Genomic DNA, 27,442 nt, shown 5'->3' on the forward strand with positions numbered 1-27,442 from the left:
AAAACACCACAGAGAGAGAGCCAGGGAGGGAAAAGGAAGGAAAGCGGAGGGACAGCGGAGGGGCAGCCCAGGGACACAGAGCCCCAGGTCTCGCCTGGCCGCTCCCGCCACCACCCGGCGGATTGGAGGGGTTTGATCTGAAGCGCTGCCTTATATTAATTTAACAGCCGGGGGAGGAGAAGGCGCCGTTTCTGCCTTTTGCAGCTTCCAGGCTGACGGCAGAGCCGAAGCAAGAAAAATAATTATCATAAACCAACCAACCAACCAAACAAAAATTCCAAAAAAACTCCAGTGTAAAACTGAAGCGCAGGGAGCAAATGCTTTTCCTTCGCCTCGGCCCAACCGCTCGGGCGCTCCGCGCTGCCCCGCCACGGAGGGCATATCCCTCTCCTGCCAGGGAGAGACAGAAGGGCGAACTGAAGGCAGGACCCCAAACCAGACCCGAGAACCTGGTCGCGATGAAGAAGAAAGTGGAGAAAGCGTCACACACAACAGAAACATTCAGAGTTTATTTTGGGGGAACAAAAAAAAAAAAGAGAAACAGAAGAGGAGTGAGATATTAAAAAAATAGCACTGAAGGATGAAGCGGCAGCAGTCCCTCTACTGCTACAAAACGGCAACAACCCACACACGAACACACGGAGGCGGAACACCACTGAACTCCCACTGACTGTCATGTGCACCTCAGTTTGCTGCTCTGGAGAGAGGGAATGCCTGAAGCACACCAAGGACAGCTGAAACCATCGCCGTGGCTTAAAGGGGAATCCTCCAACTGGAAAACAAAATAAAAGCGGTTTCTGCCCATGTCTGCGTGGGCACATCCCCGAGTCACGTTCTCACGCCTCTCCTTCAAAGTCAAGATTCCTAAACATGAAAACTGGAGTTGGGGAGGGAGGAGGAGAGAGAAAAAGAGGGAGAGCGTCATCAGTGGGGCTGTTGTCCTGCTCATGGGACCGTGCCGGCAGAGAGTAGCTGGTTCGTGTGCCGCAGCCCTCGCCGCTTGCTCGGCATTGCCGGCAAAAAAAAAAAAAGCCGTAGGCACGTGCCACCGTTCCCACGAGATCCTTTACCTCTTTTCTCCCCAGATTCAGACTGTTTCCATGCTCATAGTGAGAGCCTTCCACACGGGTGTTTTAGATATCTCTTCCAAGATATTAATCTCCGAAGGATCAGTCCTGCAATAAATATTTGAGACAGCAATCTGTGACTGTGGGAACTGACGCCACCCAGCGCATCAGCACCAGCAAGAGGAACGGGGGGGAGGAGAACCAAAGCTGCGCATAAGCACAGCGGGTTGGGCGGGAGGAGGAGGTTTGGAAGGCGAGCCGGAGAGCCGCAGAGCTACAGCTCTGTGCAAAGGCTCTGCACAGAATCCCAGACTGGTCAGGGCTGGAAGGGCCCTCTGGAGCTCCCCCAGTCCCACGCCTGTCAGAGCAGGGGCACCTACAGCAGTGGCACAGGACACCTCCAGGCGGGTTTGGAATGGCTCCCGAGTGGGAGACTCCCCCACCTCTCTGGGCAGCTGTGCCAGCGCTCTGCCGCCCGCCTTGCCCATAAATTTGCTCTTCCCGCCAAGCTGAGTGCATGGCGCTGGGATGCTCAGCAAAGATAAACGTGGAGAAAATTCTGCCAACCCCCTTCAGGCTAATCTTGCCGGGGGTCCTGCTGCTTGGTGGGGCTTTACCTGTCGCTGCTTGGCTTTGGGATATCCGCGCTGCTGGTCTTGCCCAGCTGCAGCCGAACGGAGTTTGCAGCAGCAGCTTCCATCATCTCCTGGGACTCCTGACATAAAAAGGGACAAATCAAAGTTCTCTGTCTATGATCGAAGTGGAGATAAACTAAACACCCAGCAAAACCCACGTGCTGCCCTCTCCTTCTGACCTTCTGTTAGCGCAGCCGGGGAAAGACCTTTCACTCCAAACATTTTGGGGGGGGTTAAAACCATCCTTACGAGCAAATCTTTCCATCATAATTATAATGTTGATTATAAATGGCACCTTTAAAAATTATACCGCTATTCAAGTGTTAAGCACACTGCTAATTTAAAAACAAGGTTATGATGCGGGATCCAGGCTGTCAGGATCTCTTTCTATTGAGTTCGGATCTTCCCCCAACATTTCAAAAGAAGCTGTGATGGAAAGAGGCAATCTCAGAGCCCGAGGGAGACATCCACCCCCGAGCACCCAGCAAGCATCACCTCTTCTTCTTTGGCTTCATTTTTGGCATCGGACAACTTCTTCCTGCTTTCTGGCATAAGGTCATCCAAAAAGCTGAGCTCCCGCTTTGAGAAGCAGAAGTCCATCGCTTTCCGGACAAACACGAGAGCCAAAACCTTCACAAAATAAGAAGGAAGAGGGGGTTGAGGTGTGAGATGATGCTACGTCTCACTCCGACGCTGCAAACGTCCCGCTGCCAAGCGGCACCGGCTCTTACCATCATGGGAAAGATGATGGCAGCACGGGACACCTTGATGGCCCAGAGCAGGACGAGGCAGATGAGCTGGATCACGGTGAAGAAATGCACCTTCCGCAAGGGAACGTGCCGCAGGTAGATGAAATCCGGCTGGTGTTTTGCCGGCATCCAAAAGAGCTTCAAGCGATCGAAGAACTGCAAAATAAAAGCGGAAAAGTTACCCCTTGGGGCTGCGGAAAGTTTCCGGCCCTGTTGGCACGTGGAAGGAGTTTTCAGGATCTCGCGTGCAGTGAGAAATCCTGGATCCCATTTTGTTCCTCCCAGGAGCAGCACCCGTTTTCCCTTTGCTCCATCTATAAACCAGTGTGTCCATGAGAGCTGCCCACCAAATTGCAATTATTCCACGTCCTTCTATTATAGAATCACAGAAGGGTTTAGGTTGGAAGGGACCTCGAAGATCATCCAGTCCCACCCCCTGCCCTGGGCAGGGACACCTCCCACCAGCCCAGGTTGCTCCAAGCCCCGTCCAACCTGGCCTTGAACACCTCCAGGGATGGGGCAGCCACAGATTCTCAGGGCAACCTGCGCTGGTGCCTCACCACCCTCACAGGGAAAAATTTCTCCCTGATATCTCATCTCAATCTGCCCTCTGTCAGTGTCAAACCATCCCCCCTCGTCCCATTGCTCCCCTCCCTCATCTAGAGTCCCTCCCCAACTCTCCTGGAGCCCCTTTAGGCACTGGCAGGGGCTCTGAGGACTCCCCGGAGCCTCCTCTTCTCCGGTATGAACCCCCCACCTCTCCCAGACTGTCCTCCCAGCAGAGGGGCTCCAGCCCTCCCAGCAGCTTCAGGGCCTCCTCTGGCCCCGCTCCAGCAGGTCCATGGCTCTCCTGTGCTGCGGCCCCCGAGCTGGAGGCAGCACTGCAGGGGGTCTCCCCAGAGCAGAGCACAGCAGAGGGCACAATCCCCCCTCGCCCTGCCGGACACACTGCTGATGCAGCCCAGGATGCGGTCGGCCTTCTGGGCTGCGATCGCGCATTGCCGGCTCACGGTGAGCTTCTCATCAGTCCGCACCCCCAGGTCCTCCTCAGACCATCTCACCCCCCCTCCCTGTTCTTCTATAAAAATATATTTTTAATATATTCTATTCTTCTGTTTGTTATTTGCCATTTCTCAGCCCACTGAATCCCCCAGTGAGGATTCCCACCGGCAGTAGAAATCGCCTTCGCTTTGCACTGAATTCCCCCATTTTCACCACACCAAACACTGCCCTGTCCCAAACCGTGATGCAGAGCGCGCTGAACTTGCCTGGTCCTCCCGCCCTACGTACCTCCTGTGCCCCCACCAATCTTTTCCTTATACAAAATACTTTCACTGCCTGCTTTTGGGGAGGTTTTCTCCCACACCACTGCTTTTTTCCTGCTTCTCTGGAGATGACACAGCAGGGAGCTGCACGCTGTAAGAGTCCGTACCTGAATCCCTCTGAGCGACGACACGCCCATGTAGAGAAAGACACCGTAAAGCACAGGCATGGGTATAAACTGGGAAATTAAAAAAAAAAAAAAAGAATGCAATAATTTATTTTTTTAATTGCTTTTTCAGTATTACTGCTCTCTTCTAGAGGCACTGCCTAAAATTGCCTAAAGCTTTCCAGTTTCCACAGGGTTAGAGATGTTTCAGCTCTCAACCCGTAGAGGTTTTGTGCGTGCGAGTGAGTGAGTGTATGCTCTGCTTTAGGCAGAGCATTTAGTTACGTTTCATTAGAATAATCTAATAAATTTTTAGTTACGTTTCATTAGAATACTCCTGTTTTCCTGAAAGGTTGGAGGAAAATAGGTCATTTCACCCATGAAACTGTACGCCACGTTCTGTGACGGCAGAAGAACATTTCTACACATTTTTGTGGCAACACGCAAAAGCGAAGTTCCTCCTTTTAGCCTAGAGCTGCGGTGACTTTGTGGGAGGAGCACACAAGGAAGCCCACGGGGATGATTTTGGTGTGTTTAGCTACTGGGAAAGGCTGTTGGGAGGCATTTGGGGGAGTCAATTGCATCCCATAAGGTGCTGCCTGCTTGAAAGACAGCAGTGTACTGGTCTGAATCCGCTTTGTCGTAACCCATAAACACAGGTGGGCCTGAGAGACACCTGGGAATTAAAGCAGTTGTCCTGCTCGCTTGCCTCGAGGACACCAAACTGGTGGAAAGGGTAACTGAGGCTGGTTCCCACCATGGGCCAAGCCTCAAGGTTTGGGATCGCCTCCTCCTCTGCTCCACACCTACTCAGGCCTGGAGGGAGGGGATGGTTTTTGTCAAACCTGCAAAAAGCTCACGCTTGTTGGGCGTTTTGCATTTTCCTCTTACCTTTAACACCGAAGTGAAGAAGACAGAGCAGCCCATGAGCACAAAGATCATCAAGCCGGTGACTCTCTGCTCTCGTATCCCCAGAAACTTGGGTTGTTCTCCTGGAGCTGAGCAGCCAGACTCCACTTTGAGGCTATTGACGTGGGTGATGGACAGGACAGTCGCAGCCACAAACCAGGGCAGCCCCATCACGGAGCACACCCCGAGCATCACGGCCACCATGAAAAGGTCCAGGTGGTACCCGCATCCTTTCTGTGGGCAGCAAAACAAGGAACAGAGCATCCCACAGCACAAGAGCGAGGACAACGTCGCGACTCAGACTCAAACCCTACTTGGGCGCAAGTCACCCTCTTGAAAATTTAAGAGAAGAATTGGCAAAAATAAGGATGGATCCGGTCTTTGCGCAAGCACCTTGCATGAAAATCTGGCAGGAGTTCAGACCAAGTGGATTTGGGAGGTTTGTGCAATAGCTACTTCTCAAACAAACACACAAACAAACAGACTATTTTCATTCATAAAGAAATTTCTACTGCTTGTAAGCAAGATGTGACCCCGAGTTATCCCTGGCAGTGCGTCAAAACAGTTCGTTCCCCCAGCTCCTGCTGGCGTTTTGAAACAAAAACACGCTTCTATAGTGCTCGAAAATTAATTTGCTCCTCCAAAAGATTGCTCATCTGAACTGCCCTCGTTTGCTCCCTGTGACATCACTAATCCAGCAGAGCATCCTGCCACACAGCCTGACATTGTCCCAAACCAACGCCTTCACAAAGCACTTGGCATAGGAGCTTCTCCCCACACCTGCAGCCCAGAGTGGGGTGGGGATGGGGTCAGCTCTTGCAGCCCCTTACCTTCAGCTTGTGCTCCTTCCTGTTGACAATGACAGACGTGATCTGCTGGTCCATGAATATCAAGATGGTGCAGAGCAGAGCTGGGATGGGCGCGGCCAACACCGTCCACCAAGGGTTGGGCCCTATGGGGTTGACCAACCACCCGCGGTCGTCTCTGGTAGGCTGCAACAAAGCCAAAACACACATCAGGATCAACTCCCAGCCCAGCCACTTCACTGGCTTTGATTTTCCTCTCCATCGCTGTGCCGCCTCATCTCCTGGCCCTGCCTTCATGTCACCCTCTCCTACGGGGTTCAGCAGTGCCAGCGTCCTTGTCGCAAGCACCTATACATACTTCTGTAGGTATCAAGTTTTGGGGCTGGCTTCCTCTTTCCAGAAGGAAACAATGCACTCGGAGGTGGAAGAGGAGATGGTAACACCACCAGCATCTCCAGACTCAGCCCTGTCCTGTCCCAGCATCACCTTGTGGCATCCCCAAGGGCTGAAAGCAGCTCCACACCAAAACACCACATTACCTTGAACATGTGGGGGACGTGGAGCTTCGGCGATGGGATCCCAACCAGGAAGTCAACGAGCACCATGACGACAATGGTGAGGAAGACACCAAAGTCACTTACTGCAGACCGTACCTGGGGCAAGAAAGCAGAGCTGAAAGGGACAGCACAAACGGGGCCATACTGTGAGATGGAAAAGTTAAAGACATCAACAGCATTAAGGCTGGTAAACACATTCCCACCACTCTGAGAAGATGCAGCCAAATCCCTCGGTTAGATGCTGTTGCTGTGTTTGTACCTGCGAGATCTGGTGTCAGGCAATAAAATAAGTTTAATTAGGTGGAAAAGGGTGGTTTAAATTCAAACCTTAAAAAAAAAGCCAATAAATATTAAAAAATAAGGAAACAGACGTCTGCCTCTACAGCTGCACTCACAGCTACAATGGGAATAAGGCACTGAGGCATCATTTGCTCCTCAAAAGGAAGAAACAGTGTCTTTTGTGTCTTTTTCTATGGCAGCTCCTCATTTGAATCAACTTTCCCCTTGGGCACACAAGGTGAAAAAAAAACACAAACAAAAAAACAACAAACAACCAGCTTTGGAAGACCCGATTTCCCACTGCCTGGGCAAAAAAACGCTCCGGGGCAGGTCGCGGGGCAGGTGGGAAACGCTACGATCGTTTTGCACTCCTGGAAATGAGTGAGGGACATCCAAGTTTGGCCTTCAAGGTCCAATATTTCCCAGTTTGACCAAGCGGTGGCAAACACTGCTTAGTGCTCCGGGAAAGCCATTTTGGGAAATGAGTGTGGAGGCTGCTGCTGGCCACCGTCTTCTACCTACTCTGGTCGGGAAGTAGCGGCTGGTTTTAAACTTCTTCAATAAGCCCGACAGGACAAAGGTGGAGAAGAAGAGGATGCAGCACCAGAAGAGGACATCGGGCGTGTAGGGGCCATCGTGTCCACAGGCAGGTCCACGAAACTCTCCATGCAAATACCGACATTCCTGGGGAAACAGAGCATCAGGACACAAAGGTAGTGCACATGCGGCAAGGAAACCTCGGATAACTAGGGGGTTTGGAGGATCTTGCTCCAAGATCTGTGACCTCGGGACTGCTGCAGCTAGCGGAGATTTATATTTAACGATCAACAGCAGCTGAATAAGTGACACATGGAACTACACAGACAGCGGAGAGAGGAGATGTGATGGGACACTGTACCACAGACCTATGGCACATCCTCTGCTTGAACAGCAGGTAACCGTGGCTGAAGAAGACACCAGAGGGGAAGGAAACACTGGGAACTCTTGGGGAGAGTGAAAGAGGGAACGGGGAAGGAGGGCTAAGACAACAGTGACAGGAAAGGAGAAGAGACAAATTGTCCCTTCCCAGGGGCGGGCTCACAGGACACAGCCAAGGGGGGTGAAGATGTCCATAAGAGCGTCCCACCCTGTGCCTGAGCTCTGCTTCCAGCAACAACAGCCCAAGGGTCTGCTCAGACATGCAAGTTTATGCACGTACCTTCAGACAGCGCTGAGTAAGAAAGCAAGGCCTGGAGTTACTAGGAACCAATTAAGGAAGCTAATTATGGCCTTCAAGCATGAACTGAAGTCCTCCAACTTCTCCAATAACCAAAGCACCCACTGAACCTTGCTCCCAGACAGAACCGCTGTCCTGAGGATGACAGTTATTGCCCACCATGTCGGGGATGAGGTGGAGAGGTGGACTCTCCTTCCCAGGCCCAAGGAGGTTAAACACACTGAAGTAATGACTTTTCAGAGCAGCACTGGCACAAGTTGAAGCCCACCATCACCTGAAGGGCTCTGAGCTTTGCACCAGGCCAGTGCCCCTGGACCCCGCGGTCGCGGCACGAGGAAGCAGTGACTCGGGGCACTTACAGTCACCGTGAGGTTCTCCCAGGTGATGCCAGACACATTGATCTTGTTGCTCTCCCAGAACTGCAGGGTTCCGTTGCTGGGATGGGTCGGTGCCTCACACTTACAGCTGGGAGGAGAGAAGCCAAGACAGGGGTGAGGGGAAGGCGATGGAGGTGCAGCCCTGAGCTCCTGCCAAGGGGCAGCGGTGTTTTAGGAGGAAGAAACCCACTAGGAGATGGTGAGGAAGTCCAGCTTGCTGTGCGTGTGCACAGGGTAGGTCACTCGCAAGTGACTCAGCTTCTCCAGAGCCTCATAGATGAAGATGATGCAGATGAGGGAGGCGAAGGCTTCTTCGGTGAAGCGGGTGATGTAGCACACCAAAGAGCTAGCATCGGTGGCCACCAGCACTATGCAGAAGAAGGCGGTCCACAGACCAATGCATGCCCGGAGAGAGAGATAGGAGAGTGCGTAGTCCCTGGGAAAGCAAAAGAAAACGCAGGGTGGAGAGGGCAGCAAGAGGCTCCGAGCCGTGCCTTCCTTCCGGGAAAGTCGGCAGCAATTCAGGAGCGTGTCAAGGCTGCGGATGGTAAATGCAGTTTCCGGTCCTACCACAGACAGCCTCGGGGCTGCGGCGCAGGGTGTGGGCCCGCAGGAGGAGAGGCTAATTATTTAATTATCCTTATTTAACAATTACCTTGTGTTAATGCCTCGGAGGCTAATTGAGGTCAGGTCCCTGTTGTGGAAGGTGGTGTTCTCCCACATCACCCCGATGCCCTAACAGCAAAACCTGCTGGGTTTGCCCCCAGTCACCTGCTGCCAGCAAGTTGGGGCTTCATAATAAATTTAATTGCAATAAGGGGGTTAATCTCCCATCACAGTTGCCACAACAAAAAGACTGTCATGGAAAATATCCATTTTGCCTGAAAAGCTCCTGCTTTCTCAAAAATCATCAAAACATTGGACCAGAAAACTCTTTGGATATGTGGGTAAAATATATATCCACTTCCAGCAAAAATCATGCAAAAAAGTGCCCGAGTTTGTACTGAGAGGAAAGCAAATCTTCCCTCATTCCCAAACCAGAGTCATTTGTCTCATCTTCCCTGTGCAGCCCATCTCGGGCATCCACATCCTTGTGGTTTCTCCTCCTGCTCTTTCACTTTAACCCTAAAAGCTCCGAACCACCCATCCATCCTTCAGAGACCGAGGGCTCCTGCACCGTCACATACTAAAGCAGCAGCGCATGATCTTCTGTGACACAGAAGACAACTTAAATCTACCAACTACCACTAAGAAAAACATCCTTTCTCCATCCCTGACTTCTTCCAAAGGCGCTCGCAGCACCTGGCCGCAGCAGCCAGCCTTACTTGCAGAACTTGTAGAGGATCTTCTCGAACACGAGGACGGGGCCGGTGCTGCCGAGGATGGTGAGAGGTTGGCCAGCAAAGAGGGAATACACCACGCCGGTCATGGATGCGCCCAGCAGCGACTCCATGGCACTCTGTCCGGGGAAGAGAGGCAGCAGCGAGTAATTAAGTCATTAGAGGGAAAAAAACAAGTGCAAATTCACTGCAGCAAGGACTTTTGCATGAGTGTTGTCCTCCCCTGTGCCACCCAACAGAGAGAGGTGCTCACTATGTGGCCGTTGGTCGCCTCCCCCAGCAGTCCCCCGAAGGTGATGATGGGGGACATGCAGGCACAGTAGAGGAAGAGAAAGGACGCCAGACACTGCAGGCTCAGACCATCCCGAAAGTCACTCCAGAACCAGGGGGCTTTTCGCTTCACATCCCGGATCAAACCTCCAAAGAGCCTGGAGGAAGGAAAAAAAAAAACCAAACCATTTTCGTGGAAGACAGCGTTAAGTTTTCTTGGCTGAGGAAGGACAATCGCAAGCACAGAGTAACTTCCATTGCTAAAAAGAAGTCTCCTTCTCCCATTTTAGCCCCAGTAGAAACTGAGGCATATGAAAAAACCCTCCAACAAAAAGAAAAGGAGACCAAACCTGAGAGCCCGTCCCCTCTTATTGCAACAGTCCCTCACTTTGAGAAGCAGCAGAGCTCTACCTGGAGGTACTTACACATCTGCTTCCACCCCAAAGCAAGAAAACCTGTGTGCAACCATGCTGCGGCTCAGCCCAGCTGCCCAAATCTCCCACCCGCCCAGCCCAGGGGACCAAGCTGGGAACCTGGAGCCCCTTCACTGACCCAGTTAACCCCAAAACTCTGCTAGAAGGGAGGTGTGCGCTCAGATTTTAGGGGCAAACAGAAAAACACCCCACCAAACTATTTCAGTTCACACCTTCCTGTCCGCTCCAGTTCAGGACCGCTGTGTTTCTCCGGCTTGCTGTGAGAAGCGCTGTTATCAAGACCTTCTGGCACCTTCCTTTTTTCCTGTTAAAATGGAAATAAGATAAAGATATGTCTTTGCAGCCACTGGCTTGTTTTGCTTTTTGGGCTGGGTACATGACCTGTGAATTTGGGCCCCTGAGCAGCACCCCCAGCCGTGCTGCCCTCCTGCCCGTCCCCATTGTGCCTCCTTCTGCCGCAGCACCCACCTGCGAAGGGACGTTTTTCGGGGGCTCAATTCGTATGGAGGGATCCCACTCTCCTGGCGGCAAAACCATGACCTGATCCAGAAACTCATCGATGCCAGCCACCAGGTCAGCCCGGTTCTTGGCTTTATAGGCAACATCGTGGAAAACCTGCCGTAGGAGACAACCTGGTGAGAGCATGACCCATCTCGGATGTCCTAACCAGTGCAATAAGCTCTTGGCTAAATGCAAGGTCATTTCCCCCAAATCGCCTGTTGGAAGTGGCAGGAAATATTCCCCCCAAAGCAAAAATCTGTGCATCACAGTATTTGTAACCATCTCCACCAGGCTCCCGTCCCCCATGGCACACCACAGCCTTCTGCTTCAAGAGGAGAAGTTTCACTGGCCCTGGCAATGCCACCACTGGGGACAGCGTGCTGGGGACCCTGGGGAGAAGGATGAGGCGCGGGCTGCAGCCCAGGTGGGATTTTAGCCTCCTGCAGGCAGCTAAGAGGGACAGCAAACCCTCTTCCTCACTACTACAGAGACAGGGAGAGGTGAAGAAAGCCCAAAAAAATGACCCGGAGATATCTCTTATCTCGTCACACCTCATCCGTCATGATAGTAGCCATGGACCTGCCGATCTCGTGGTACTGATGGGCTTTTCCTCCTGGTCCAAGCAAAACAAACAGGAACCTAGGCAAGAAAACCAAAATGAGAGAGAAGAACATGGCCTCACTCAAAGGGCACCCAAGGAAATCCCTGGGAGCTCCCACCCCAGAGCGTGGCTCCAGGGGGGACGTGTAGGCTCACCGACTCCGGTGATGAATTTGAAACGCATCAAAACCAAATGCAAATTTGAGTTTGGGGCCAACTTTCATTAAAATTGGCCAATGGGTTTAAAAGCTCCAGCAGGGAAGGGAGAAATGAAAGCACGGAGATGTGGGTGGGAGAAACGTGCTTGCTCCCACTGGCCGTGTTCCCCTGGGACGCCCAACTGATGCGTGCAATTTGGTGGTTTGTTGTGGTGTTTTTTTTTAAATACAAACTTTACGCTTCTCATTCAGACCTCGTTGGGATGGGAACTTCCGTCATGCCCGAGAGGAGGACAGCTGGGCTCAGGCGGACAAATGCCACGATGGGCTGGCGAAGGAAATCCAGCTCTCCTATGAGCACGTTGCACGCTTCAGCCCCGGTGGGAATTTTCTTCATGAAGCGCAGCTCAGCCTGGGCATGACAAAGGATTTTCAGGCCATTACCCCAAAAGCAAAGCGCACCACACTCTGCAGAACACTCTGCAGCCAAGTTTGCAAGAGCAAATCTGGCCCTAAAGGTGTAAGAAAGCTATGAGTGTCTCACCTTGCTTAGGTCCATTGCATTGGTGTCACGGTTCACCCCATTTTTAGCTTCTGCAGTGGTGGGAGATGGGTGAGGAGTGAGTGTTTGGGTTGGAAGGAGAAAGAAAGACACTCAGAAAGAAAAGCAAGGAGCAATCGGGACACTTCTCCTTTGCCAGGAGAAGTCTAATGGGGCCAAAGCCCTGCAGAAACCTTCACCTGGTGCCAAAGCCTGGCAGAAACCCTCATCGGGTACCAAACCCTGCAGGAACCCTCACCTGGCTTGTCGAGGGGATGCACGTCTAACTGCTTCTTGCTCATGTCAGGAAACGAGCAGACGATGGGGAGAAGGTTGTTTCTTTTCTTCTCGTTCTGATGGTGATGTTTCTTCAAAAGCACTTCTCGAACTTTCTCCCGCGTGCACTCATCAAACCCCGCGGACTGCTCTTGCTGGCCCAGGATCATATCTGGAGATGGCAACAGGAAACAAAGCCGTCAGAGCAGAAAGTCCCCAAGCCCCGACCCCTCAAGCCCCCGGCGAAGGCTGCGACACGCAGGATACCCTAACGCAGGCTCAGCCTTGCTTAGCAAGACGTTTTAACGCAGTTCAGCCTTTGCAGCAAAAGGAAGAATTCTCTTTTGCTAAAAGCCATCATCAAAGTGCTTATTCATCACTCCGCTCAGATAATTATTCCCCATCCTAGATAATGACATTTTTTTGCCCGATCTGGCGTTTCTAGACAGACTCTCTAGACTCGACACATTTCAACAAATTATAAGCAATCTCTAGCACAGACTTTCCCAGAGTTTCCTTTGCCCATCGACTGCAATTTGCCAAACACAGGGAGAAACGTGCTAATAACGGCTCCGATTTCTCCAGCTCTTGCAAGGGCTGAATGGAGACCTGCCAGTCAAAGATAATTTCTCCAAAGCCGCTTTTTCAATTAACTTCAATTATCTTCCCCACAGAAATATGCTGCTTGGTCACCTGCCAGATAAACTCTGCCTTTAAAGCTCTTAAATCCTGGATGTTAAGGCAATAGGAAAAAAACAAAACAAAGAATGGGAGGAAACAGCTTGTAGTAAGTAGCTTATTTAAGGAGGTTCAGCTCTTACGCAGACTCCGTGTTTCTGAGAGCAGCCTGCCAAGCCCTGACACTCCTTTCTGGCCAGAGAATATTCTCTAATCGCCTCTCTGACCCCACAAATTGCTTTCAAAAGGCTCCCATACTGGGAGAAAAAGCTGATGTGACTGTTGTACACCCAGTCTACATCCAAAAAGCAACCCACGATTTAAAAACACCGCGCGACTTCTGGAAAAGGATGTGCCATTGGGGCAGGGTTTGATACGGGAGTGAAGGGCACCGCGGCAAATTGAGCTCAGCCGTTCCCGGCGGGACGCAGCGTGCTCAGTACCTGCGATCTCTTCGATGCTGTTGGCACAAACGTCCAGCAGCACCATCCCGTTGCTGATGCAGCTCCGCAGCTCAAAGAGGCTGTGCAAGGACAGCGTGGCCACGTAGGGCTTGCTCCAGCGCTCGCCGCCATCTTCCACGTCCTCCTCAAACTTCAGCCACCTGCGGACATTGGGCACGATCAGCCCCGTTGCAAGAAAACAGCCTCAGCTCTGCAACCCCTTCGGTGCAGCTACGGGGCGGCAAGAGGAGAAGGCTCCGCGCATCGGCACCTGCAGCTGCAAAAGCTTCACGTCCCGGAGAGCGGAAGGCAGAGCCCATGGCCGCCACCGCAGCCGGTGGCAGGGATTTACCTTGCCGTTTCCTTCCACTCGGCATCTTCACCCGCCTTCAGGAAGATCTCATCCAGCTCAGTGAACAAGTGGTGGGGAACATGCTGCTCGTCCTCCTCGGTGCTGAGGATGAACTGCACCCGCTGGGATGGGGTGTCTGGGGGCAGAAGATAAATCCCGTTACCACACCTGCATTCGACCCGTCACGCTCACACACAAAGTGGCCATCGATCGGCACCAGTTCAGCCCTAAATATTGGGCTAGCCCCTCTCCCCCGGGTCTGGCCAGGCTTGCACAGAGCCACGGAGAAGCAGAAGCATCTATTGCACCTCTGCATAAGGACGGGCCACTTTCCTTCCCCACGTTTCCATTTTTAAAGGCAGGATCCCTCTACGGAAGACCAGCCTCAATCCATTATGCCTTCAACTGCCTCCCAAATAATGCCACTTTCCCTCAGAAGAACAGCAAACCACACAAATCAGCCACACAGACCTGCTTGCAGAGGACCCCGGCACCCACGCAGCCCCGAGAAGGCTCGTGAACACTGCGGCGGGACTTACAGTGGTAGCCCTGCTCCATTGGGGCACAGTCCTTCTCCCGTTCCTTCTTCCGATGCTTCTGGCGGTGGGGTCGGTGGTGCCGGTGGCGCCGGTGGCTTTGCCTCACCAGCGGCATCCGCACGCCCACGGACAGGGTGCGGTGGCCTGCGAAAAAAGCAGTGTTCGCATCACTCTCGATATTGCGGAGACGGTTGACGCCGCTGCCACGATTAAACCAGCGCATCCATCCCAGGAGGAAACACCAACTTCTCTTCATTTTAGTTTCACTGCATCCCTGAATGTCAGAGACACCCTTTTTTCCAAGCCTGTTTTACTCTAACTTTGCAACAACAGAGCAACAACAAGCGATGGCTCCGGGTCACCTAAAAGTGCCCTGAAAATATCAACCCTTGTCTAAAATTCCAGCTTTGGCTGGACAACACTCAGACCTGCTCATTAAGCAGCGACAGAAGGTAATTATTTTTAAAATCTTTGTATGGCACAAGGCAACAAGAGGAGATCCAATCAGTCCTGTGATAATGAAGTCTGGAACAAAAAAAAAAGAAAATCACAGCCCTGTGTCTGCAGCCATCAAATTATTCTCCTGACCTCTCCAAGCCAAGAGCAGCCTCTGAGAAAATAAGCTGGGAACTACCAAGCTCTGTGGCCAACGCTCACACCGCAGATGCCATGGGGGCTTTTTCCCCTCTGTCTAAAAGCCATAATATTAAAACAATGTGAAAATAACTGTGCTTGTTTATTTAGAAGCACGCCACGTTTCGCTGCAGGTGATGCATACGCTGAGCACAGGACGCGGCAGGGACTTAGCGCGATGGAAAAACGCGTGGGGCTGGTGGCACCTCTCCCGACTCACCTTCCAGCTCCTCCTTCTCATAGTGAATAGTGACAGCGGTGCTCGTTCTTCCCTGGTCAATCACCGCCTCCTCATCGTGTCTCTGTTTAGTGAGGAGAAGAAGGTACAAGTTGGGGCCGGGTGAGGAGAGCTCCCTTACGTCCTCCCAGTCATCACCCATCCCTGCGCCATGCGAGCCCAAGAGCATCACAACTCTGTGTGTCTCCTCCTCCAGGCACAGCCCTAAAAACGCAGACTTGGAGGTTTTTATTCCCATACCCAAATAAAACCACCTGTAATGTCACCTGTATTGTATATACCGTGAGTCTGGAAGGATTTACTAAAAGGGGAGACAGTTGAGTGTTTCAAACCAAAACCAAACCTCCTGCTTCGTTCTTGTGGTTCCTTTCGAAAAATTAAAATTAAAAAAGGGATTTCCAAACTGGGGGTGGAGTGGGGTGGGGTGGGGGAACCCAACCCCACACTTTTGAGCACAGCCAGTTTCATTCTCCAAACGTGATACCTGCAGGACTCACTAGATGGCACTTGGCCACAGGACATGGCCACCACCAACCTCCAAAGGCCCTCAAGAACCTGCAAGGGTGAAGCTTCGACTTCAGCCCAACCAGGCTCGGGCTTCTCTTGCTGCAAGCCTGCTTTCCACACAAAACTGCGTTTTTCTCCTCAAAAGAAAAGCCAAGGGCTGAGAGCTAATGCCCTCCTTGGCTGAAATACCACTGCCAGCGCTGCACAAAGAGCATCTGTGCCTTAAAAGCCAAAGGAGTACTACAGGAGTTCTCTTCTCCCCTTGCCCCCTGGGCTGGGGAAGGGCATCACCGGGATCACCACGCTCAAAGAAATAAAAACCCAGCCACGTCTCACACTCGAGTCGCAACTGCAACTTTCAAAGGGCCTCCAGGAAACCCTTCTCTTTAGAGAAGAGCAAAATACCGGAAACCTGCTTTTTATCCCCCAAATCCCTGCTTCGACTGAATGGCATCACCTGCTGCCGCGCAGCAGCGACACTTGGGAAGGTCACACCTCCTGCTCACCAGTTAATTTAATGAGCAAAAGGAACAAACGTTCCCATCTGGGAATGAGCTTTTTCTGGCCCCCGAGTACTAATTTCAAAGCTGACTTGTTGCGACCTCCCCGCCAGCTCCCGGCACTCGCCCGCGTCACCTGGCAGCCGGATTATGACACGCCTGTGGCTTTCCTGTCCTCTCTCCCACGCTGACCTCCGCCACCCTCCATCCCTTCTTAGCAATGCGTCTACTCCCCTCCAGATTTACCGGAAAAAAACCTCAAAAACCCAAACCCCATCCTCAGAAAAGGCACGGGACAAAAGGGGCTTAATCAAATCGCTTTAAATGGCAATTTTAGTAAAATCATTACTTAAATAAAACACCGATTTGAATTAAATTGCAATTTAAGTAAAATCGCCACCGAAGTAAAACCCCAATTTGAATTAAATCACTATTTAAATTAAATCGCAACTTAGATACAATCACAATTGAAATAAAATTGCAATTTAAATACAACAGCGAGCTTGAGTGTGTTACAGGGGTGTCAGAGTGGGAATAAACGGAGCGATTTGGGCATCACAGCTCCCCAAATCCCCCCCAAGCGACATGGGGAAAGTCTGCTTCTCTCTCAGAAACCATTTTGGCTCTGTGCTCCCACCCACGATGCTAAACCTGCCCCCGGCAGGGCACAAAGCATCGTCCCCCCGCATCCTTCCCTGCTCTGGCGACATGCCAGTGGGATTTTGGGAAGTCTCCCCCCCTTTTTGGGGGATGCGCAGACCCTTGGCACAGCCCTCCCACCTGTAACTCTTCCAGAAGTGTCATTTTGGGACGCTCCTCCTGCTTCATCCTCAAGTCGGTCACCGGTTTTGGGGGATAACTGAGCCTCCAGATCAATCAGAGGACCAAACCCTCCGACTGCAGCCCAGTGACTCCCAGTCTGCACCATCTCCAGCACATAAACAGCGACCGTTGCTGGGATCGGAATGTTCAGGGTGACCCTGGCAGTTATTTAAAGCTATACACCCCAATACTGATCCCGCTTGGAAAACTTAGCGGATGGGGAGAAACCTGCTCTGTTTTGAGGAAAAACTATCCAGAATAGAGAAAAGGGGTGGAAACGCTGCATCTCGGCAGGGCAAAAGGTTACACAGTGTTTGGGTGTATTTGAAAGCCCAAACTGCCAAAAGACCACGTGAGGCACAAACCATTGGGGAAATGCCCGTTATGGGGCAGCCCTGATTTTCATCAACATTTCCTGCATCAAATCAGGGTGTTTCAGGGAGGTCTCCCTTCGGCACAGCCTCCGTCCCTTCGCGGCTTCCATAAACCCTCGTTAGCCAGACCAAGTCCTACGCCGTACGGAAATGGCCAGAGAAGCCCCATGTTTTACTCTCCTCGCTTCCGCCAGCTATCTCCAGCCCTACCTTATTTTCCAAGCGGAGCTAATCCCTCATTTCCAGCCTACAGATTCATTTGCTGTCATGAACTTCCTCCCCAGCGCTGCTCAGCACAAAGGTTGACGGCCCCGGCTCGCCCTGAAAGGTGACATGGGATGTAAAAGAACACAGCGAAGGAGGGTGACAACGAGGTCTAATCCGTTAAAATCCCATCGGGATCCAAGCTCAGATCTCTGCTGCTTTTTTATTATTTAGTATTAAAGCTTCAGGCGCAAAGACAGGAGAAAGAAGCCAAGTGGGTCCGTGGCAAGATGCTCCGAGCATCCCATCGCCCTTCCCCAGTTGTTGCAGCATCCCCGAAATCGCAGCAAACCTCGCACAGAGATGCCACCAAAGGAAACGGTGCCACTCAAAACCCTCTTTTTCCCGATTAAGCCACTCAAATGGACTCAGAAAGGTTATTTCATTGAGGAAATGGCTGGAGGATTTAAGGATTTAATAAGTCTATGGGATCTGTGGATGCGTGGGCTTGGGATGGGACGGAGCAGGACAGAGAGATGCCTCCAGAAAGCGAATTATCCCATCCCAGGATGGGTAACAGCACTCACAGACGTTTCGCCTTCCCTCTTTGTCCTTCGCCACCGCTGCCAGGCGCCTGGAAAACATCAAATCATCGAAACGGGGCTGGGAAAGGGGATGGCGAGCTCACTTTTGAGTTTCGGAGCAGAGGGTGTTGTTCCATCTCAAGAAAACTTCTCCAAATTATTATTTTGCTGCAGGGTTTTTTTTGTCCCAGCAGGAGAGAGAGGGACTTTTGACTGTCCTGCCTCAGTTTACCTGTCTCAGTGCAACTCTTCCAGTTAGAAAGAAAAATCTTTCCCTGGGGAAGCTTTGGTGTAATTGAGGATGAGGAAAAGCACAAAGCAGAGGTTCAGGTCCGGCTTTGAGTCCTCCCGGTGCCGGGGGAGGCCAAAAGCATCGCACGAGCAGGCAAACTTCCCACCTCGGCCCCCTCATCCCGTCACACACAAGCTGGACTGGCCACCAGCAGCAGGAGGGAGGATTAATGTAATTAATCTCGCACAAAGTGTAATTAAAAACACTGATCCCAGTGTTATAAGGGGATGAGGGGCCAAACTGGGGGAGCTGCTCTGGTGGCGGAGCAGGAGACCCCCCTCCTCGCCCCTCTCCATCTCCATCCTACCCAGACGAAACCACCGGTCCTGTGGCTCCCTCCTTTGCTATCGTGGGGGTCAGCACCATCCCCTGCGGGGACCCCTCCGGCTCCTGAGCCAGGATTTGGGCTGTGACAGGGACTGGACTCGGGAGAGGACACATCTCCAGAGCCCCAAAGTGGGGCTGTGAGGGGGGGACACACACAGGTCACAGATGAGCATCACCAGGACGTGACCATCATCCCTTGCTGGCGGAGACGCAAATTCCTCTCAGTCTTTCACCCGAAAGACTACACGTCACTAAAGAAAGACCGAAAATCTACACGTCACTATCACCTAAGGGGGAAACACTATTAAATACAATACCTTATTCTCTGCTGTTCTTATCTTCTGGGTCTTTCTGGAGCGGGGGCGACCTCGTGGTGGTGGACCCTCCGCAGAGCTCAGGCGCTGCCGAAGGCGAGAGATGGTGGGTGGGGTTTTCTTAGTGGTGGAAAGGGACCTGGTCGCTGGGCTGCACCGGCAGTTGCGCAGTTGCCAACGGGAGGAGGTCACCCTCTGGGCTTCTGCCGGCTTCGCCGCCCTTTGAAGACGTCTCCAGGGCCTTCCGATCCTGCCGTGGGCGATGGTATTTCACATGCGCGTTCCTCCCGTTGACTGTCCCAAACACCCTGGAAGGGAAAAAACAAACGGGGATTTTTAACTCCTTTTTTAAGAAAAAAAAATTTGTTAGACGACGTTTCATTATTTCTAATTTTGTGAGTTTCTTGTGCGTTTTGCTGTGTGGTGCCACACAGTCTCTATCAGTACCCCCGTCTGGGTGGGACCTAGGTGGTTAAACACGGCAGATCATTGGGGATTAAAATAGGAGAATTAACATCACGATGGATTAAAATCGGGTCGGACTGAAACTCGAGTGGCTCTGTGTGGCACGAGCAATGTCGCTTGGCACGAGTGACTGCAGCGCGGGAGCCCTCGGGCCGCAAACCGCAAGAAGGAACTTCAGTGGAACCTTTCTCTCAGCCAAACAAAGGAGAAACGCTGGGATTCTCACCCAAGGAGATGAACTGCCCTGAGCCTGTAATGGAAGGAAAGGGCCTTCAAAGAGAGAGAGAGAAACCGTTGTGGCTGCAGTCAGCGGGAGACGGAGGAGCCCCGAGTGCAGGGGAGACGGGAGGAGGATGGAACTGAGCAGGAACAATCCCGACAGGTTCGTTGCTCCAACAGGCGCAGAGGAAAAGCGGCTATTAAACAAATGGTGGTGACAACACGTGGCCATGTGCGGCATGGGACAGGTGCCCCAACACCTCAGGGAAGAGACCGTGAGGCCTTCAAAGGCACAGGAAAACACAGCGGTTTCAGCTAAAAGTCCAACAAAAGCAGCAGGTGGCGGCGGGACAGGGGGAATCCTCCAGCTGCCCTTAGTTCTGCTCCCCCCCAGACATCTCGGAGAGTTTCCATCTGTTTGAGCCCAAAGCAGTGAGTTTCAAGAAGAAAAAGCGAGCAGCTCACCTTCCACACTGCCCGCAGGGAAACCCAGCTGCATCGCCTGCGCCTCCAACCCCGCGCGGAGCGTCCCCGGGATGGCGGGAGGGACTGCCTGTGCCACGGGGCGTCTTTTCGCTGCTCTTCTGCTTCTTGGTGGGCCCAAGCCGGCGCCTCTTCTTTGGGCTGCAACCAGCCTGTAAACCAGACAGCTTGTGCTCATTTCTCCTGCTCCTCAGCAAGGGGGACAGCTAAAGCGAAAAACTGGCTGGAAACATCCCCAAACGGCCCAGGCAGTGAGGGGTTTATTTGTGTGCTGGGTGGAACGCGTTCTATCAGCCCCAGCCTGCCCCGCTGAGCTCCTCCAAATGCTAAAACAGCCAAAACAATGCTGAAATTCGACGGGGAGGATGGGGTGCAAAGACAGATGGTGAAAGAAAAACCATATTATTTCTACTGTCCTCAGCAGAACAGTAGAATTACAGAGAACTGAAGTGACATGCTTACCCAGTGGCTGCCATCAAAAAAAACCCCTAAATAATATGTATTTCTGTGAACCACATTTCTGCTTCCTGGCAAGGAACATTTTGGCAACACCCACACAGAGGCGGATCACCGGCAGTTCCTGTGACGGAGCACTGGGACGTCATGAAACATCCCCGAAAATCATCAGAAGCAAGTTTAATGCGAAGGGGATCGTTTCCCAGAGCCCGAGACAATGCGTCCATGGGGCATCTCGCACCCACCCCCGGCAGTTCTCTTACCTTCTCTTCAGCCGCCTCCACCTCATCCGTGCCTCGCTGGAGCCTTTTGGCTGTCTGTCCTGGTCGGGTGGCGCCAAACCTGACGTGTTTTTTCCAGGTGTAGTAATATTCCACACACTGGGCCACGGTCTTCGTCTGAATCTGTCAGGAAAAAAACAGAAGCGATCGATGAGGGAAATACTGCAGGAAAACACTGAAGGCACAGACCCACAACAAATCTATCCAGTGCTCTTTGTCTGTCCCCCCCTCTGTCTGCAGTCCCCACAGCACAATGCACAGGTGAGATCAGGCCGAAAACGAGCCCCCTTCTTCTGAAAGGGCCGTAAAGAAGCCTTGGGAGGGCAGAACTGTACGTTATACGCCGATGGTCAGCGGAATGTGTCATTATTCTTTTAATATTTCCCATATTTTGTACCGGAGAGATTCAATTTCTTTGGTAATTACACATTAGGAAAATTATGTTTCGTACCGGTGTCTTTTTAGCATGAAGCTGCATCCCAAGGACAGGATTCCGACACGCCGTTCAAAAGATGACTTTTCTGGGTTAAAACTCCCCTCCACACTAACAACCCGCAACCCGCCTTGGTCTAACGGCTTTACCTTCTTCTGGATCAGGTGGAAATTCTTCTTATGCACATAAAAAGCCTCTTTAAACAACTGCTCCTCCAAGGGCGTCCAAGTGTCTGAGCCTGGGAAGAAACAGCCACGTGCAAATGATTAGACCACTCGCAGCCTACCTGAAATCCGCACAAGTTATTCATCACACATCCACATCTCTCCTCCTGTGGAAAGTGATTAGCCAATGCCGCAGGGAGTTCGTTAGCACGAGCAGTTATGGCTGCCAGCAGAGCTGCCGTGAAGCCGGCGTGTGAAAGGAGAAGCGTACAGCAGCGTGGGGCATCACTGTACAGGACAGCAGTGGGCTGGAATACAGGGACAAGGCACTCCCCATGCCAAAAGACCCCCGGAACAGATTAAAACAACTATTTTCCCTGCCCCGAAGAACATGAACCGTTGCTCGCACGTTTTTAAAAATCACTTCTTTCAATCAGAACAAAGGGAACGGCAGTACCCGCTCGCATTCCTGGAGAAGCAACAAGCTCTGCTTCCGCTTTACCTGCGTAATGATAATCAGCCAGGGGATGGGATTCAGGTCGCTGGGGTGCCCCAGACTGCAACATCTCCAGACCCTCCTGCGGGAGTTCAGAGAACAAGACTTAGATTCCCCCTCAGGAGGGACCTCAACTCTTCAGCCCACTGTAGGAAGATGGTGCTCAGTCGATGCTCAGCAACAGCGCGTCGGGGTCACCTCCGCCCACGGCAGTCGATGGGAATATTTCCTCAATCCACACTGATGTGTTTTAAGAAACCAGAACCCGCGCAGATCTCCGGGGACCAAGCTGTGGCACCCCAACGGCCACTGCTTGCTGCTGGAGTCCTTCTGGGCTCGTCCCCGCTGCAGGCAGAGCTGCCTGCAGGAGTAGGAGGACTTCTATTCTCCAAATTGTCAGAATTGACAAGAGACAGAACAAGCTCTTATTGATACACAGGGTCTGTCATCCCACAAGACCTTAATGCAGACGGCGGCCAACAGGCAGCACGCAAGAACTCTGCCCCTTTAGCAAAGGGATTTGAGCCTGCGGAACAGAAAACTCAGGAGCGACTCCCAGCTCACCCCAGTAATTAAGTCTGTCCTACTCCAGCAGGAATTCGAAAATAGCTGCTTCTTACCAGGGCTTCATGCAGGCGGTGCAAGGCGTGCTCCAGGTTGCCTCTTCCCCCCGGCACCACATTGGAGCAGGCGAAATTGAGCAGATTTGTCACTAGAAATGCAACAAAAAACAACAGAAAGTCAGTTCCCATCAAGAAAGAGGAAAAGGTACGATACAAGGCCGAGGGCAAACAGAGCACACAGACTGGAGACCCAGAAAAGCCACTGCAAAAAAGGCAGGTTATCCACTATCGCTCTCTCTCCCTTCAGAGCAGCTTTGGGACCAGAAGCTCCAGAGACAGATCTCCCCTCTACCGAGGTCGCTGCAGTTGAGGTGGGACAGCTACAAACACCCCTGACTGTCTCTCCCAGAGGACGCGACTGAGAGTGCCACCAGTTATCTGTTCACTGTCCCATCAGATCTGAGCACCCTCGGGTGCTACCAGCCACGAAGGCAGTCAAGGAAAGGAGGGAGAGGGTCCCAACGGACAAACAGCTGCTGTGAAAACGTGCAGTTTTCGACCCTTAGTATCTCGGGGGGGAACTGACAAGAAAAGCATTAAGAGAAACCTCTGTCCTGTGTTTCCGGGTTCGTTGCGATGTCTCCCCAGGGCTTCCACACTAGCGACGCTCCCTCCTCCTCCTCTTCCAACCGGGATCTGTCCTGCAGGTCTGGGATCTCGGCCTGAAAGTCGCTGCCAATGTTGACATGACTGAAATTGTTAAGGCAGAGGAGGTGAGAAAGCAGAGCTGGGAACAGCACGATAGCACGCACCCGCTTCGAAGGAGGGGACGTGTCAGGTATGGCAGTTATTTCCCAGCACAGCATCACCAACTGCCCTCTGACAACTCCCACAGCCCCTTCTCGCCACCAACAGCATTACCGTTCCACCACGTGAGCCCTTTTGCGCCCCATCGGGCAAGAAAATTGCCGCTTCCTTCCTCAAAAGCCTGAGCAAACTCGCAAAGTTCACTCTGAGACCGACAGCCAGCAGCAGAAGAGCTGCAACGGTGGGCCAAGACCACCGTCGGAATGTTGTGTAGAAGGCGGGAGGCCGGCAACCGGCATCATGAGGTCAGCCTGAGTGGCAAGCCCAGCCTGGGCTAGCTCTGGCCATTTCTGGCCAGCACAGGGGTATACTCCAGCCAAAAATAACCCTCCATGACCCTCCGCAGTGCTGTGGGGCAGTGGGAGAAGTGGCCAATCCACAGGGAGAAGGTCAACGGCAACAGCGACGGCTGGCAGAGCCCCGGCGCCGAACCAACCACGCACCCGCTCCTCAGCCCCCTTTCCCCAGGGTTTGCAGTTATTCTGACCGCTGGGCTGGAACTCATGGCCCAATGCGGATTTTAGAGTTGACCTTCATCGGCCTAAACACAAAGTCCCCGGCCATTCTGCCCAAAAGATATATGAAAAAACCCACTCACGGTAAAAATCATCAAGACCATCCTTTAGCCTTCCTCGCCACCCTCATCATTGCACCACTCCCCATTCTCCCAGAACTTCCCTCTTTTCGGGGAAATCTCTCACTGGACACGGAAGGTGTGGAGATGGACCCTCCGGATCTCCTGGCACAGCTGCCCCTCACCTGGGTCACAGTCGGCCCCACAGGGATTGAGCCGTTTCGGGCTTTTTCCAAGCCAAAGCCAGGAGCGGAGCAAAAGCCCGGTGGGCTGTTTCCATTCCCTCTGACACAAAAGCAATCCCAAAGGAGAAAGGCACATCCTTTTTCACTTTTCCAGACTTTCTTTGGAAGGCAGGAGTCTTTTAACAATATAGTTTAATCACAGTCAACGTTAGATCTGCACTCGCATTCCCTCCGTAGAGCTCACTGCCTGTCTAGCTGGAAAATCTCTGCCGCTCAATTAGCCGCAAAAGATGGGAACTGGAGAAAAATCCCCAGCGGGACATCAATCCCTGGCGTTATCAGGATACAGCCTGAAATAAGAGATGCGGTTAAGATCCCTTCTCCTTCCAGCGACTACGTGAATTGCACCCATTGACAAATATGTACAAATATTTGTTTCAAAGTTACAGACGTCACTTTTTAATTGCGACACCAAAAAGGAATGACCTGCATTAAAAGTTCCAGGAGCGTTTTCTTCCCATACCGTGCTGGAATTTCTGAAAAATCCTGTTTCCTGCACAGAAAATCGCATCATTTGTGGATAACAAATGGCAAACTCAGCGTTTGGGGAAGGTGAGCTCCAAAGTGCTGAGGATCCATCTCTCCATTCACAGGAGGAAGATAGCAAAGCCAGTCAAAGCTTCCCAGCACAGCATCCTTACTGCCTGCCTGTTCCTATAGCCTGGGAGATCCTCGGAGCCTTCCCACAGGGAAAGGGAGGAGGGGGCTGACCACTAAGGCCGGCTGGACCGGGTAACGATTGTCACCATATTCATTTCTTGCCAAAGAACAATAAAATTCATCCATCTAACAACATAGCAGGTCCCTTCCCTGCCATGGTTCCAGCGCTGGAGGAAAGGTGCCTCTCCCAAGGCTGCATTGGGATGGCAGTGCTGCACAGAAGGACAGAGATTTTTAAATCTCTTTTTTTCCTTCCAGGGAAAAACTTGCTTTCTCATTCAGTAAAGGACAAGCTCCCCAGGCCGGGCAGGAAGGCGGCACAGCCACGATTTACTTACAGAGAAAGGACCAGAGGGGTGTGCAGTCCCTGTGCCCAAGGAAAGCGGCCATTGCCAAAGCAGAGGGAAGGACGTGTCTCATCTTCAGCAGAGAGAACCGAGTCACAGACTCACTCTAAAGGAAAAAAGCATTAACCACAAAATTAGCTAATGGCTTCCCAAACCTAAACTCAGGGCCTGTCTCTGTGGTTATAATGCAGTAACGGTCTTAACAGGCAGGCAGCTCACCAGGAATGAGATGGAGAGTGACCCCTGTATTCCCCTGGAAACCCTTCGATGAGGCAAATCCCTGAACGCCCTCCCAGATTGTCGGTTCTTTACCTCCACGAGGAACTTGTGGCCTTTTATTGTCATATTGGGTGACCAGAACAAGCCCTGCCATTCCTTATTCCAGCCTTAACAGCCTTCAGCGTTTCACTCCGGTCACCTCCCTGTCCCACTTCTGTCCCTGCACAGTTTTTAAGACGGCAACTGAGAAATTAGGTCTTGTGGTTCCCATTGAAACACCCATTAATTCATACAACCAAAAGCTAGGCAAATGAAAAGGCGATGTTAAACCTCAGCCCCCCCCAGGGAAAAGAAATGTGCCCGACAAGGTGCTAAAAGGCGCTCTGGCAAACCACCCCCCTCTCCAAACTGCAGTTTGCTCCAGGAAACTGACAAGTTTTCTTCCTCTGCGGCCTTAGCGAGGCTATAGAATTTTCCCACCCCGCAGGGAAAGAAACAATCCTCAAAAGCAGATGTCATTCTGCCTGCAAGGAAAGCTTTAAAATAGGCATTCTGCCTTTAAAAAAAAGAAAAATAAAGGGAACATCTGAGCTGGTTTCTCCATGAAAATAACACTTTGCACTTGCGCAGCAAAGCAACGCTCATTAACCAATCTCGTAAAGCTTCACAGGCATTAAGAAACACTCCAAGTAACACACGTGCGTGCACCCTGTAAGCACACGTGCACAGAGGAATCCCCGTTTACACACCCCGGCTATATCAAACCGCACTATTTCCCTCACAAGCTGTGATGGAAACGGGCCACGCTCCCATTCCTCAGCTCCAGAGCTCTGTCGATGCCGGGATCATGCCGACCCTCAGCTGCTGCGGGCATCAGCTCTGCTAACACCCCGCTGACGGGTCAGCGACAGGAATCTGGGAGCAGGAAGGGGATTGTACCACCCAGGCTCCCCAAAATCCCCCGCACTTAAGAGGAATGCAAATCTCAGGCTCCCCTAAGCCAACACATTTCTCACCGTGACCGCCGCACTAACACCCAGAGCAGTTTTTAAGCAGCACACACTGGGTTTAGCCTCTGCACTTGAGAAAGTCCCTGTCCTGAAGGCTGCCGGTCCCCTCGGCCCAATGCAGGAGGCAGCAGCAAACCCCTCCAGACAGGGCAAGAGGTGCTTCTAAGAGTGACATCCAGCTAATAACCAAAGAGCACTTAAACCAACCCCAAACTTTGGAGACATTTAGTCTCGGGCCGGCAGCAGCATGTTGCTCAGTAAGGCACGCTTCCACGACTCCCCTCAATTAACCGTCACCTCCAGAGTGCGACCTCTGAAGGTGAGAAGTTCCTTTAGGTTGACTCTTGACGTCCCTTTCCCTCCCACAGGCAACGAGACCCCAAGTATTGCCACTTGAGAGTGCAGTTCCCCTTCCACGGGCACCCAGCTCGCTCTGCAGTTTTGGATTATCACCGACCTCTGTGCCAGCTCCACCAAGAAGCCAGGTGAGAGGCTCCGAATCACGTTACTAAAGATCCCAAGGCTTGACCTTGTTCCATTTATTTCTAAACCTTTGGCCCTGGATTAATGAGTTCATTGTTTTCAGGGAGTTCCAGATGTAAGCGCTGAGTACTGTTATTGGTGAATCCAGAACTGTCAACAGTGATAAAAAACAGAGCGCAGGAAGACAGTAAGGCCTCCGAGTCCCAAACTCAAATAACAGATGGCTAAAAGGGAAGGAGGAGCACACAGACATACTCAAATCCTGCTGAAAATAGTCAGCCATGGCCAACAGGAGCCGAGGAGGCAGTGGCCATGGCCACCTGGCTCGGGGGAGCCGCGCAGCTCAGCACGTATTTCGAGAGCTTTTCAGAACAAGTAATAAAAGCTTGACAGCAGCAGGGAGTGCGGGAGTCACGGCAGCAGTTGCATCGATAAGCAATCTGTGCAACACTTCCTAAAACAGGGGCTGCCCACAATCAGAAGTTGACTCTTTGGTACAAACTCCCTCCACACCAGTCATCACACA

General features: G+C 52.1%; 1 protein-coding gene across 1 annotated transcript; it reads right to left on the minus strand.

Annotated features, from left to right (window-relative positions):
* Nucleotides 1-2,149: 2,149 nt before the first annotated feature.
* On the minus strand, nucleotides 2,150-16,242 carry LOC309685009 (electroneutral sodium bicarbonate exchanger 1-like; the record flags this gene model as incomplete). Its single annotated transcript, XM_082500830.1, has 17 exons — nucleotides 2,150-2,332; nucleotides 2,434-2,607; nucleotides 3,884-3,952; nucleotides 4,772-5,023; nucleotides 5,620-5,781; nucleotides 6,135-6,248; nucleotides 6,954-7,097; nucleotides 8,262-8,460; nucleotides 9,350-9,483; nucleotides 9,618-9,792; nucleotides 10,281-10,372; nucleotides 10,537-10,683; nucleotides 11,121-11,208; nucleotides 11,582-11,721; nucleotides 13,273-13,426; nucleotides 13,618-13,753; nucleotides 16,227-16,242. 17 exons carry the CDS (start codon nucleotides 16,240-16,242, stop codon nucleotides 2,150-2,152), a joined length of 2,379 nt encoding a protein of 792 aa, XP_082356956.1.
* Between the last annotated feature and the right edge of the window lie 11,200 nt (nucleotides 16,243-27,442).

The sequence above is a fragment of the Vanellus vanellus genome, assembly GCF_965231255.1.
Source record: "Vanellus vanellus genome assembly, contig: HAP1_SCAFFOLD_198, whole genome shotgun sequence".
Classification (NCBI taxonomy): domain Eukaryota; kingdom Metazoa; phylum Chordata; class Aves; order Charadriiformes; family Charadriidae; genus Vanellus; species Vanellus vanellus.